The 13,776-nt window shown below is 47.6% G+C and overlaps 1 protein-coding gene across 1 annotated transcript; it reads left to right on the plus strand.

Annotated features, from left to right (window-relative positions):
• Positions 1-244: 244 nt before the first annotated feature.
• LOC119235033 (beta-1,4-galactosyltransferase 1-like) lies at positions 245-13,388 on the plus strand. Its single transcript, XM_037498070.1, has 2 exons — positions 245-515; positions 13,171-13,388. The coding sequence occupies exons 1-2, from the start codon at positions 288-290 to the stop codon at positions 13,360-13,362; spliced, it is 420 nt and encodes a 139-aa protein (XP_037353967.1). The 5' UTR covers positions 245-287; the 3' UTR covers positions 13,363-13,388.
• The last annotated feature ends 388 nt before the right edge of the window (positions 13,389-13,776 follow it).

Genomic DNA, 13,776 nt, shown 5'->3' on the forward strand with positions numbered 1-13,776 from the left:
TGCTCCACTGACCTCCCCAACACACACACACACCCCTTTCCCCACTAGGCTAGGCTCAGAGAGAACCTGCACAAAGGCCACACAGCTGTGAGGATTTTTCTGGGGTGGTTGGTCACACTAATGCTGGACATGACACCTAGTGCTGGACGTGAGTGCCTTTTCCACGACCACTCTGCGTCTCAGGAAGAGATGTCTCCTGCAGCGGCAGCCTGGCCATCTGACAATGTGGAGCCACAAGTCCTGTGGCCTGCTAACTTCTCCTTCCCTCCACCTCTCTAGTCGGCCCCATGCCAATCGATTTTAATATAAAAGTGGACCTGACGCTTGTGGAGAAACAGAACCCGAAAGTGAAGGCGGGCGGCCGCTACAGCCCCAAGGACTGCATCTCTCCTCACAAGGTGGCCATCATTATTCCATTCCGCAACCGGCAGGAGCATCTCAAGTACTGGCTCTATTACTTGCACCCAATCCTGCAGCGGCAGCAGTTGGACTATGGCATCTACGTTATCAACCAGGTGAGGTTCTAGAAAAAAGGCGGGAGGGGCGGGGAGATTGTAAATATGGGTGAAGGAAAGGAAGTAATTGCCTAGTCAGTTGGTGGTTTCCATCCTGCTGACGCCACACTCGTATCTTAATAGTTCATAAATCTAAATGTTATACAGTCTGCTTGCTCGCAGCTATCAGCTCTTTTAGGTAGGGGAAATTGCTGGGTGGGGAGTTTGGTTTTCTTTTGGAAAAGCCTTCCAACGAAATTGAGAGAAAAATCACAATCTCAATTTTCCCCACATCCCCAGTAAAGCACTGGTTATTTCCTGTTTTGGAGTGACTGCATGTTTTGCCTTTTAAAAGTAAAAGCACTCATTTAAATGTCAGATTTTTCAGCAGCTGAAGTTTCCCAGTCTAACTGCATCTTCTGGGGCACCTGCAGGAGACAGTGCCCATGGCTTCGGCCTGAATGCCAGCCCCCAACAAATGTCTGGGGAAATCTGACCCCCCCCCCCCCCGGGCCTCTAAGTACCATGTGGGCTGGACCGGTCTGTGAAAAGAGAGCTTCTCACTGCATTATTAAAGCAACGGCAATGATCTGGGTGTGTGTCGGGTTTAACCCTGCTTAACGAACTGACATTGAAAACATAGCATCCTTCATCACCACAACCTGGAGAATCAGATTGATTTAGGAGGCAGTGTTTTGTTTTTGAAATAACTTATTTCAATGGATTATCTGAAATAGCTTATTTCTAGTCTATGTAAGAAGCATGATTGTTTTTCCAAGAGCATAACTTTGATATTTCAAATTTATCTTGAATGCTTAAATTCCTCTCTTTAGACTTTAATTTCCTGGTGCAATAATAACCCTAGCTTATCTGTAGACTAAATTTCATTGAAATACATCTGAGGAGACAGAGTTTACCCATTTCTAAAGGACCCAATGTCCATTGCATTACCAGATGAACTTGGATCTGCTTTAGGTAATGAGATTGTTGGTAGTTGACAGCTTCCATCCAAGTTACATGCCTTCCCCTGGACCAGAGGAAGACTAGAAAGAGCAGGCAGTTCTATGGACTGCTGTGGCATAGTACTGCACCAGTTGCTGCAAAGAGATTTTAAAAATTGTAAGATCCCAGTTCCGCCTGTCCTGAAGCTTCCATGCCCAGTCAGCCCCACATAGCATGTGAATGGAAGGTGGCTGCTAAAAGCTTTGGAAGCTCAGCAGAAGAGGCTTGGTAGAACCGGGTGATAAATCAGGTTCTAAAGACTAGAGGGAGACATGGGCCTTCTCAGCTGGAGCCAGTGAACTGGGACTTCAAGGCAGAAAGGAGCCTTGTCTGGTCCTAGAGATTGAGGTGACCACTGGGGTAGGAAGGCAGTAGAAGTTATGAGATGAGGGTGGGGGACTGAGTCTATTAGGCAGGAAAGAACAGAACAGACCTATTCTGGGGGAACCAAAGCTCAAGGTGGGAGAGCATGTTGCAGGCAAACCACTCAAGGCTCTTTGAGTCCTTTGACCAAGTAAGCACGGACCATGGCTTTAAGAAAATCTGCTAGCTAGACAGCTCAAGAGTTGTGGGTCATCTCAGAAAAATATTGGGAATATAAGAGAGAACAGGTAAATGTGCTGCAGAATCCAGGTCACTGCAATCCAACCGGTATTGTTTAAGCCCAGCCATCAGGAGTATTTGTGTGATGCCGGTGAACACACATTGATCACAGTAAGATTCAGGATCCTGTTAATAAAGCAATGCAGTGAGCACCTGGAAGAGGCAGCCACGGTCACCAGGAGCCAGCAGGGATTACTAAAAACATACCGTGCCAGCTGCATCTTCTTTCTCTTTTTGACTGTGCTTTATCAGTATTTGAGTGAGAGGCTACAGACACAGTGATGTCAGATCTCATTCATCAAGGCATCTAATGGCCTCCCACAAGTCTGCCCAAGCAGAAAACAGCTCTGGTCTGGGTGGCATATAAATTAGATTAAAATATATACTTGGGTAAGGAGGCTATAAGAGTTACTGATGATGCCAAGTTTTCTAAAGTCTAAACAAATAGCGGTGTGAAATCTAGCCACCATCTTAAAAATTCCTGTGACATAATTTATATAAACAACACCCCCTCCAGTTTCAAACAACAATTTCCAAATGTCCTATAGCGGTTTTATGCTCCTGCTACCCAGTCCAAGCTGGCAGAACAGCTAAGCAAGCCAACTTGTACCAGTGCCACCACTGTGCTGCCTGGCGCTGGACACTGCCTAGCTCAGGGCTTATCCCAAAGTGTGCTTTCCTTAGTGGCCAGATGCACTTTGGCATTTTGCTCACTTACTGGGGTGAGCTTTCATGGCTCCTACCCTTGTCCATATAAGCTATTAACCACCCCTTTTGGGTTTAGGTCCCTCTGATGACCATAACAACTAACATCTCACCATAAGTGGGGGTGGGATGGAGAAGTTTACCTGTTGAGACAGAGAAGAGCAAGCATTGTTGTTTGTCCTCAGGTCTCCATCCCTCCTTTTGCCTTAGCTCACCAGTGTTTGAGGATTCTATTAGGGTTCTGGGGCATCAGGGTGCTGATAAGAGGCACAGACGTTCTACCTGCGACCCGACACTGGGACCTTGGTGCTGAGTTGCTACCGCGATGTCATCGGAGATGGGGGGTGCATGCTGCACTTCCTCATGCTTTTTTAAAAAAAATTATTTATACAAGAACTGGGGTACAGGTCAGAGGTACGGGAGGGTGAGAGAATTCACCAGAGACAGAATGGGGAGCAGAAAAGGCAGACACACCAAAGACACTCTTCAGGGGAGCAGCGGGCGAGACAGGAGAGGTCTGCTGCGCCATGTGGGTTGCTCCCTGGCCAGCGGGGAATCAAACCTGCACTGCAGAGGCTGTGGACAGCTTCACAGCGTGGCGCTCAATCCACTGCACCGCCAGGGAGGCCCCACTTCCTCATGCTTTAATCAGGAAAAGGAATCTAAAACCGCCCAAGGTGACAGGAGGGCAGGTTGCCACCTGGCAGCACCAGCCCTAAATAAAAATGCAAGATGTTTGTGGGTTAACGATCATAAAAGTTACCAAAGGGGTGAGGAATGCAGGCCCGGCGGGCTAGGTGGGTTTGTATTTGCTATGGCAATGCTTTGGTGCCCATTTCCAGCACCCAGGACTGGAATCTCCAATTCTGTTTGTATACCCTCTGGCACCTCTGCACTCAGTCAGCTGCCTGTGCTCTTTCTAGTTGTGACTGAAACCTTTAGTATGTCCGCACTGCCCATGGGCAAGGCCAGGGTCTAAACGGTCTGAAGTTGGAATTCTAGGCCCTCCAAGGTTCAGCCCTGACCTACCTCCAGGCTCCTCCTCAGGTCTCTCTCATGCCCTTTATGCACAGCCACACTCCAGCTTCACCCAGACACACGCTGTGCTTTCCTTCCAGTGCCTTTGCTCAGGCCACCCTGGTGCCACGTTTTCCTTTCTTTCCTCCCCTTCTTGCTCTCTGGCCACCATTGAAGGCCTCTCAACTTTATTAGCTCTGTGAATCCCTGGAGTGGGGCTGACTTCTCCCTCCCTGTTGCCCCCAATTCATTTAGCACTTTCTGGGTGAACTTCTCTATCTCCCTGGCCACAGGGCTCTGTGCAGGGTCAGTGCTACTGGGGTGTCTGCCTCTGTGCCATTTTACTTATACCACTTCCCTCTTGGAAATGAAGCCTCCTTTTTTTATCAGGCCAGGTCATGACCCTTATGAACCTGCACGCCCCCTCCCCCAGGAGCAGCTCCCCAAAGCATCCTGCTCCTTGCTGTCCAGAGCAAGCTGCCTGGGACATGGCCCAAAGGGTGGCCTCCCTGTTTTTGATAGCCATAATAAAACTTCTTTATGGTCCTTAGGGCTGAACATCTTTCATAATACCACTTTGAATTTTGACCCTCAGTGAGACAAATGAGTATTGTCATTGTTCCTGCTGAGGGAAGACTCGTGACGGTAAGTAGCTGCTCAGGTTCCATGATGGTTGGTGGTGGAGCTGGGATTTGACAGAAGTCACCTGAGTTTTAAGGAACACCTCACCTTGCTGTGTTTGTTCCCCTGAACCCTCCACGTCCCTCAGTGGGAAGCAGCGCACAGCCACTTGGTAAGGCTGTAAGTCCAGGGGGTTGGGGGGAATTTGTAGCTTTGGAGGAATAACCTCTGAGTATATGGGTTGTGCCAACAGGTAGACCCAGGCCTGAAAGGTTAGGGAAGGGAGCACAGAGAGGAGACCCAGCTCCTGCTTAAGGAGTCTTTGGCTTTAGAATTTTCTCCCTTTTGACACATGTGCCCTGGTGAGGTGGTTGCGAGCTGCTTGCCTGAGACCAAGTGTGGCAGATGTGGACACAGGGCTTTGTAGCTCCTAGGACAGAAAGTATCTGTTACCACATCTCAGCAACCTCTCTCTCATTGGGTCAAGCAGCTTTTCCTAAATGAGACCCGAAGAACTGGGGTGAAGCAGAGTCCACGCCATTATAGGAGACAGCCACCTGGGCTTGTGACCCCCCCACTGCTTTGGTTTATTTTTCTCTTGATCTCCTCATCTTTGCTGCCCTTCCCATCCTGGCCCTCCATTTCCTTGAGCTGTCAGCAGCCAGATTGACGTGTGAGGGGTGGGGCTGGGGAAGGGGTTGAGTCCTGTCCCTTTCCTCTGGGCACTCAGCCTTTGGCGCGTGGGGCCTAGGAGCCTGCCTGTCCTCCTGCTGTTTGTGTATGACCCTGGGGATCCGTCGCCGCCTCCACTCACTGTGTTTCTGGCCCGTGTCTCTGTTCCCCCGGGGGATGCGTGGAAGCACTTCCAGGTACTCACAGGGCTCGCGAATCACTTCCCTGAATGTCGTTCCGCGAAATACTGTTTTTCTCGGCTCACCCTTGATGTCGTGATGGGGAATGACAGTTTATTTGGAATTTGCCTTTGCCCTGGAACAAGTCGTCAGAATGGGCCCCTTTTTCCTTTGCAGCCCTGACACTTGGCTCTCCTCCTCACCTCTCTTCTTTGCTTCCATCCTCCGCTCTTTTCTTTTTCTTTTTTTTCCCTTCTCGTGGGGGCCCTCTGCCTTTACTTGTTAATTCTGTTTGTAGCAAAGCAAGCTGAAGGAAGAGCTCCTCTCTGTGATCTGCTTCTTACTCTCCACCTACCTCCTCTTCTGTACCCTCCACCTCCTAGAGAGAAAGAGAGAGAGAGAGAGAGAGAGAGAGAGTGGAGTGCCGACCTAACTACTGCTGTGACTGCCGCCGCTGCTGCCACCACCGCTGCCGCCCTGGTAATGTCCACACGCCCCCAAATCAAACCCAGAACCCAGGCCCTGCCGATCAGGGCAAAGCTGTAGAAATGATCCTGTGAGAATGCCATCCCCAGGGGTCTCCAGACCAGGCCATGGCCCCTGTGGGCTTGCTCAGAAATGCCAAGGTCACTGAAAGCCAGCCCACTGTGCCGAGGTCAAAGAAATTTTGGCTTCTTAAAATTACGCCGGCTGAGCTCACACTGTTTGTATGTACACTTGTGTATCCTGCTTTTTTCTTCAATTCTGTGTCATCTGCATCTTCCCATGTTATTTCATAGTCTTTGTAATCACCACTTTCCATGCCTTCCTAGTAGTTGAGCACGTCATTCAGCCATAATTAACTTAGCCATTCCTCTACTTGAAGGCATTTAGATAATTTCCATTTTCTCACCTAGAGTAAATAATACTGTAAAGAACAGCTTTGCGTCTAGAGCTTATTCTGGGTTTGCTTCTTCCACATTTAGTTATCATTTCCCCCTGCCAGGTTTTCAGGTACTGAGATCATGGGTTTCAGAGACAGTTTAAATATTTTTATGATTCTTACTATAAATGGTCAAATTGCTTTCTGAAGGGAAGCCTTTATTTCCTAAAGTGCTTTTCCATAGAAAGTCAAGTCTTAGTGTCTCAGGCCCAGGGAGAGAGGCCTGCTTGCTGCGGAGATGGAGTCATAAAGCTCTTCTCTGTGCTCCCCTCACCCAGAATCCCTGCTGGGCTGTTCTGTAGCTCATTTCTCTCTGAAGGCAACTTGTTGCTCCTGACATGAGTCCTAGTCCAGCAAGGGCCAAAGATAATGCTCACTCTTGTGAGCAATGACTTTGGCAGATGGAACCTTCCCCGTAGCCCCCTGACCCTGAAAGGCATGTTTCCTTCACTCACTGGGTGAAAACCTTAAGTCAGAGCCAAGTTTTGTTTAGGGCCTTGTCCAAGCTCAGGGTTACCATATTATTATGGTTAAAAACCCAGAGGCCGAACTGCTGTGAAATCATAAGTGAGTAGATATTAGCCCCTTTGCAAACTCAGCATTTGTATCATCCCAGGACTTCTCAGCAGTTCTCTGGGAATCACCTCCCAGCCAGCCTGTCTACCAGGTCCTGACGGTCAGTCCTGCCAGAAGACTGCTCAGCCAGGTCTTTCTCGGCTTTCCTACTACCCACTCAGACGAGGCCTTTCTTCTTGGTGGCTCAGGGGTAACAGAAAACCAAGCACCAGCAGATATCGCCACTGACTGCAGCCCCCTGCCTCTGGGTCTCTGGAGTTGAGAGCCTGGAGGTATCTGTGGGTGTGAGAGAGTGCTTTGTGATGGGCCAGGGCATGTGTACAGGAGCAACACTGTCTCTCCCATCACACAGAGACTGATTCTCTGAGAGTCTGGGCTTCCAGTTGATATTTCCAGTGTCCTAGCGGCTGTGTCTTTTGGTGGAGGAAGGGCCAGATACGGTCAGTCCCCAAGCCATAATGGTCTGGGCACATGTCTGCAGGTGAGCATGCATGGGCCTGCCATCCAGGGAAGGCAGGGTAGTTGGACAGACCTTCCAGAGATTTTTGGATCTTGGGCAAGCCAACAGTGGCTTTTTGTAGTTGTTCATCAGTCCCATAAATGAGGGGAAAGCCACTCTTGGCTTAAGCAGTCAAGATTTGCCTGGGGATTGGACCAGACTCTGGCACCTGTTCTGAAAGCGTCACGAAGGCTACTTGCAAGTGCAGTGCTCATGCCCAGGGAGCAAGTGAGGCATAAAACAGGGAAGTGGAGTCCTTGCCTTTGCCCTTGGGGAAGGCATTCTTTGCTTGTCCACTATTACTGCCTAGTCTCTCTCCCAGGAATCATGCAGCTGCTGCTGTTGAACCCGTCTCCCTGACTTTGGTTGGGGAGTGGCGCATACCCAACCTTGACATGCAGTGCATAATCCTGTTTAAAACCTTCAAGTTTTATCTTCAAAGATAAAGCCCGAATATTTTAGCAGAGTACCCAGCCTCCCTCTCCCCACCGTGATTTGGTCTAACTCCTCCTCCATGTTTTATTCTGGCTTCCGCATTCTATATTTCTTATGGTTCCTGAATGTTCTCTTTTCCTCACAGCCTTTATAAATGCTGCTGTCTCTCCTAGGAATATTCTTCTCATGCCTCCCCGCTAAACTTATCTAACTTCTTAGACGCCTTCTCTGAACCCCTAGGAATGGTTCATTGTCTTCACCTCCACTTCTCCATATATTCTTGGTTCTGTAGCTGCCCTTCCTTCCCTTTCCTGGTAACTGCTCACCCTGAAGCACCCATTGTCACATTATAATTGCCTGTCTAAGTCTGAACTCGAAAGCAGGGCCTGTCTTTTCCTTCTCTGTAGCCTTACCGTCAAGCTTATAGTACACACTGCATGAATGAATGTATGAGGAAGGGTAGAACAGATCCTCTGGCCTTTTCCTCTCTCTGGGACTGGCTCGTTGTTCTATTTTTTCAGTAACCACGATAGTGAGACATAATCACATAGCATAGAGTTCACCTATTAAAAGTATATTATTCAGTGACTTTTAGTATACTCAAGAGTTATATATCTTAGCACCACAAAATCAACTTTAGAACCTTTTTATTATGCCAAAAAGAAGCCCCACATCTTTGTCCCCTCAGCCCTCGGCAACTGCCAATCTTTTTGTCTCTGAGGAGATATCTATGCTGGACATTTCACCTAAATGGAATCATACAATAGATGACCCTGTGTTACTGCAGTTCTCTCACTTAGTGTAATGCTTGCAAGGTGCATCCATGTTGTTGCATGTATCTGTACTTATTCCTTTTTATTGCTGAATAAGATTTCATTGATAGTTACGACACATTTTATTTATCCATTTACTAGTAAATGGACAATTAGGTTCTTTCTGCTTTTTAGCGATTATGAAAAACATTGTCATGCATAGATAATATAAAAGTTTTTGTGTAGACATGTTTTCATTTCTCTTCGGTATATACCTAGGAGTAGAATTCCTGGGTCATATGGCAATACTTTGTTTATCCGTTTTCCAAGATAACTGCACCATTTTACATTCTGAACAGAAATGTCAAAGAATTCCATTTTCAGTGGACAATACTATTGCTGTCTCCTCTCTTTAGCGTAACTGTGAGCTCTAGAAAAAGATTTTAACAGCCCTGGAGAGCTATCTGATACTTAAAACATTCCTCTCTGCTACTCAAATTTACCAGAAGGACACTGGGTTTCCTGCATAAAGTGTATGATGGTCACGTCTTCCTTTTCTCTCCTCTGAGGAGCTTGACCATCATGCCTGTGCCACCTACCTCAAATCTCCTCACTCTGCCCCAGGCTGACATGCCTGACTGATCTAGCGCAGGCTCCTCTTCTCTCTGGACTGGTCATTGTTGGCTCTGCTTGACTGACCTGCCCATCGTCAAAATTATATGCCCAGTCAGAAAAAGCTTTTCTGTTACCTTTGGCCAACAGGACAGCTGCCCTGGCCAGCTGTGGATTGTCATATAGTTTTTGTCCTTTTTTTGTTCCAGTCCTTTCCTCAGGCAAGAGGAACCAGTTGCTTTAGAAGGAAAGGATAAATATAACTTGGACTATCTGTGAAGCCTGCACTTAAAAAGCTTTCAGTGGGACGCCTGTTCCCAGTGTGTAGCTTCCCTTTCCAAGTGTGACTTACTGGCCACTTCATATGTCTCTAAAGGGCTATCTGGTTTTCTCCTGCTGCTACAGAGACTTTATTTATTTTTTTTAATAATAAATTTTATTTTTAATTTTCCCATACAATTGCAAACGCCCCATTCTGACCCCAATCCTTCCCTCCCGCCCCCGCCCCCCAAAAGTGTCTCTGGTTCATAGTTTTTTGTTGATTTTGATTTTCACTTTCTTATAGTTATTCATTTTCCTGGTCCCTTATTTAAGTTTTCTAGATTCCTGCTATGAGTGAGACCATCCGGTATTTTTCTTTTTCTTGTTTCGCTGCTGCTACAGAGACTTTAATGCTGTGTGCTACAGGCAAGCTCACTTGAGTCTTAATCCTTTTTAGAAATACCTCCTCCATCAGAGAAGCAGAAATTGGGAGGAATGTATCTCCAGGTTGGATCTCTGGGAGATATTTCAAAAGGCCTGTCTGCTGCAAGATGGATGGAAAGACCAATCCTATAACAGTGGCCAGTATTTGCGCTGGGTAGTGTGCTGAGGCCTTTTCATGCGTTGTCTGACGTAATGCAACCTACTGTTGTCATCCCCATGACCAAATGAGGAAACTAAGGCCTAGAGGTATGACTTGCCCAAAGTCACATAGCTAATAAATGAAGAAGTTATCATTTCCGGGGTAAAAGGCCACTGCTTGTGTCTGTCACAGCTGTATTTGTCTGGGCCAGACAGTAAGTGCTCAGTGAATGAAGCAGAAGATGCACTGGATGAAGGTGCCCAGTGAACAGGACCAGGAATGTGGCCTGGTGTCTTCCCCCTCCCTTCAAGGAATGAGCACCTCTTGTTAACAGTGGGGGATGGAGGACTAGCAAGGACCTATCTGTCTTATCAAAGGAAGTCATCCAAGGTGTTAGAGCATTTTACCCAGAGAAGCCTAGAATTGACTTTTCTATAATCCCAGGGGAGGAAGAGGAAGACATTCACTTTTCTTATCTACCATTTTCCTGACCCCGAGTTCCTAGTAGGCTATAGTAGGTAGTAACACCTGCAAAAATGTACCCTGCCTGTCATATCCCCCAGGGACACACGTGTGGCCAGGCTAGGAGGAAAGATGGAGTGAGAGGTAGTTCAGGTTATTTTGGGAAACTGCCTAACTAGTTCCAAGTGTGAGCCACCCAAGAGAGAGCCTTATTTTGTTGTTACTGAGGAGCTGTTGCATCACACATGGCAAGGAGGTTGAATCAGGTTTCTCTTCCATGGTTCTTGGAGTTTGTCTCTGGAGGTGCCCATTCATGGTTCCAAATTTCCATTTCCTGGGAGAAGAAAATTGCTGAGTGTAGCCTTAGTCTGCTAAGGTCAAACAGTTGTGGCCTGGAGGCCAGGTCCTCTGGTTCAGGCATAGCCACCAAGAACCCTGTCCCTGTTACTGAGGAACAGCACTGGGTAAGCACCCATCTTTTCACACAAGCTTGAAAGGCTTTGATGAGACACTACCCTTCACTTGTTAGAAAAGTTATCAATGGGGCTGAATTGTGTTTGAAATACTCAGACAGGGCCTCCCTGGTGGCGCAGTGGTTGAGCGCTGGGTTGCGAAGCTGCCTGCGGCCTCTGCGACGCCGGTTCAATCCCCGGCTGCTCCCCGGCCACCGGAGGAGGATCCCGCATGGTGCGCAGACCTCTCCTGCCGCCCGCTGCTCCCCTCAGCAGTGTACTTCGGTCCTTCTGCCTGCTCTGCTCCCCGCTCTGGCTCTGGTGAATTCTCTCACCCTCCCTCGCTTCTGACTGTACCCAGTGCTTGTATAAACAAAACAAACAAACAAACAATAAATAAATAAATAACATGCCTCTATATAAAAAAAAAAAAAAAATTGAAATACTCAGACAAAAGTAATGCTTTTGGGATCTTCCTGGGGCTGACGGAGCAAAATGGAAAGCACCAGGCGTGAGTCTGTCTCCCCATCACTGAAAGGTAGAGGCTGTGAAACAGATCTGGGTTGGGGCGAAGGTCATTACAAGATTGTTGAGGTGTTTGAATGACCTGCCGTGCATGTAAAGCACTTAATCCTGCGCCCGGCATGTCACGTCCACCCAGTGAATGTTGGTAATGTACTGTTACGCTTACAATGCCAGCAGCTTCATAGTTCTCATATGCCTCATGACTTAACGCAGAAGTAGCATGAAGGCAGCATTTGAAGTGACTCTTGACTGGTAGAACAGCCACCATGCATGGATAGAAAGCTTTGTTATGGGCTCAAGAAAGGAGCTTTTGTGTAAATGTTTCCTAAAGTGATTGAGTGTTCTCTGGCTGCTCTGTCTGACTTTCTGGCACTCATCTTCCTTTCCTGCTTTGTTTTCCTGAGTCACTCACCTGAGGCTGGGCGGCTGTGAGTCTCTTGTGCTTGTTCTCTCTACTCACACAGGTAGCCTCCTGAAGTGTGTTTCTAAGCCCACTGTTGGGGGTATGGAGCGAGGATGCTGGGCATCCCACTTTTGAGATTGGGTAGGAATTGCTGGTGCTTTTCAGGTACATTTCACCCCAAAGTTAAAGGGCCCTCATGCTGGGCATTAACTGACATCTCCAGAGTGCTAGGCTGCCGCCCCAAGCCTGTCCCTCCCCTGACTTAGTTTCTTCATTGGTGAGGATTTCGGCTGGCTTGAGAGCTTGTGTATGTAAGGGCCTGTGAACTGCTACGTCCTTACTAACTTGGGGCCATGGTTGGTAAGAGCAGAGATGCATGACCTTGAGGTTGGGGGATGGGGAATTGGTTAGAACATCCAAGAAAAGGTGTCCCTCTACCATTGTATGTTGAAATTCATTCATTAGTCTGTCCATCCATCCATCTATCCACCCATCTGTCCATCCATCCAACAGTCCATTATTTATTGAGCTCTTACTCTATGCCAGGCAGTGTTAAGGCACTGGGTGAATAAAGAGTAAAAATTCTGGCCTTCATTGAGCTTACAGTTTATTGGAGGAGACTGGAAACAAGTAAGATAAATAAATAAAATGTGAAGTACCTTTGCACCAACAGGCCTGGGGGTTCGGGACCCACTGGTGGACAGCATGAAGCGGTATGGTCCTCCCTGTCATCACTGTGTATCTATCATGGCATGTATCATGCAGCTTTCCCCTCTGCAGTGGGCAGCATGAGGGGACAGCCCCCATTGAGTTGGGTTCTCCATATTTCTCTGGTGCCTCATTTGGTGAGAGACATCTGGTAGGCACACAGTATGTGATAATCAGCCATAGACAGCCCTATAAAGAGGGGAGAATTGTAAAGTCCCATTGGCACTAGTTTCCTGAATCTCTTTCCTGAAATCAGTCTACATGTAGTATATAAAAATAACATGTTTTTTTAAATGTCCTTTCACCTAACAATGCTATCTTGACAATCATTTCCTTTTAGAGCTTCCTTATTTTAAAAACAACTCTCTTCTACTATATGCATGTACCATGATTTATTTAACCAGTTCCCTAGTGATCCTTATGTCATTGTTTGCTTTGAGGAACACCCCACGGTGAACAACACTGTTCGTATGTTATTAACACATTTGTAAGTCCTGCAGGAAAATTCCTAGAAGTGGGATTGCTGACTCGGGGCCAACCACTTGGTATTCACTTGCAAAGTGAGGGCAGCAAAATGAGGCCCAAGCGCGCACTAATGACCACATGTGGTGGACATGTCTCCAGTCCCTTCCTTCAGCTCTGAGGTTCTTATGGCACCTGATACCACTTCTTTTGTTTCTGCGCCAGGCAGGAGACGTCATGTTCAATCGTGCTAAGCTCCTCAACGTTGGCTTTCAGGAGTCTTTGAAGGACTATGACTACAACTGCTTCGTGTTTAGTGACGTGGACCTCATTCCCATGGATGACCACAACACCTATAGGTGTTTTCCACAGCCGCGGCACATTTCTGTTGCAATGGATAAGTTTGGATTTAGGTAAGGGATGTTCGCCAGAGTCTGCAGAAAACGTTTCTCAACTGGCCTGACAACTAGGAGACGCAGCTCCTCTGGGTCAGCATGCCTCTTTGGGCTTTGGAGGAGAATTCCTCCCCTGACAAGTGGCTGCTTTTTAAACCCAAAGGCAATTACTGTTTGTGGAGGGAAGTGTCTGCCCACCCAGACAGGAGAGTCTTTAATGCCTGGGTGGTTCTTGAGGACTCCTTTCCTCTCAGTGTTCTGGGGCTTGGGTACTTCAGCAGGTGTCCCTGGCATTTTAAGAAGGAACTTGGTTCTATTTCCCAGCAGCGCACCAGCATCTGCTTTAACAGTAGCCCAAACGGTTCCACCAAAATGCTCCCTGGTGAGAAGGCAGCTGCTGCTGGTTCCCAGGGACAGCGATGCAATCCAAAATATA

This window comes from Talpa occidentalis, unplaced genomic scaffold (assembly GCF_014898055.3).
Source record: "Talpa occidentalis isolate TD23 unplaced genomic scaffold, MPIMG_talOcc4v2.1 talOcc4.810, whole genome shotgun sequence".
Taxonomy (NCBI): domain Eukaryota; kingdom Metazoa; phylum Chordata; class Mammalia; order Eulipotyphla; family Talpidae; genus Talpa; species Talpa occidentalis.

What these genes read in the sequence shown, in the direction of transcription:
- LOC119235033 (XM_037498070.1), top strand. Translation starts at nt 288, where the DNA reads ATGCCAATCGATTTTAATATAAAAGTGGACCTGACGCTTGTGGAGAAA. An exon ending in GCATCTACGTTATCAACCAG is followed by an intron (nt 516 to 13,170) that starts GTGAGGTTCTAG and finishes TTTCTGCGCCAG; the next exon opens with GCAGGAGACGTCATGTTCAA.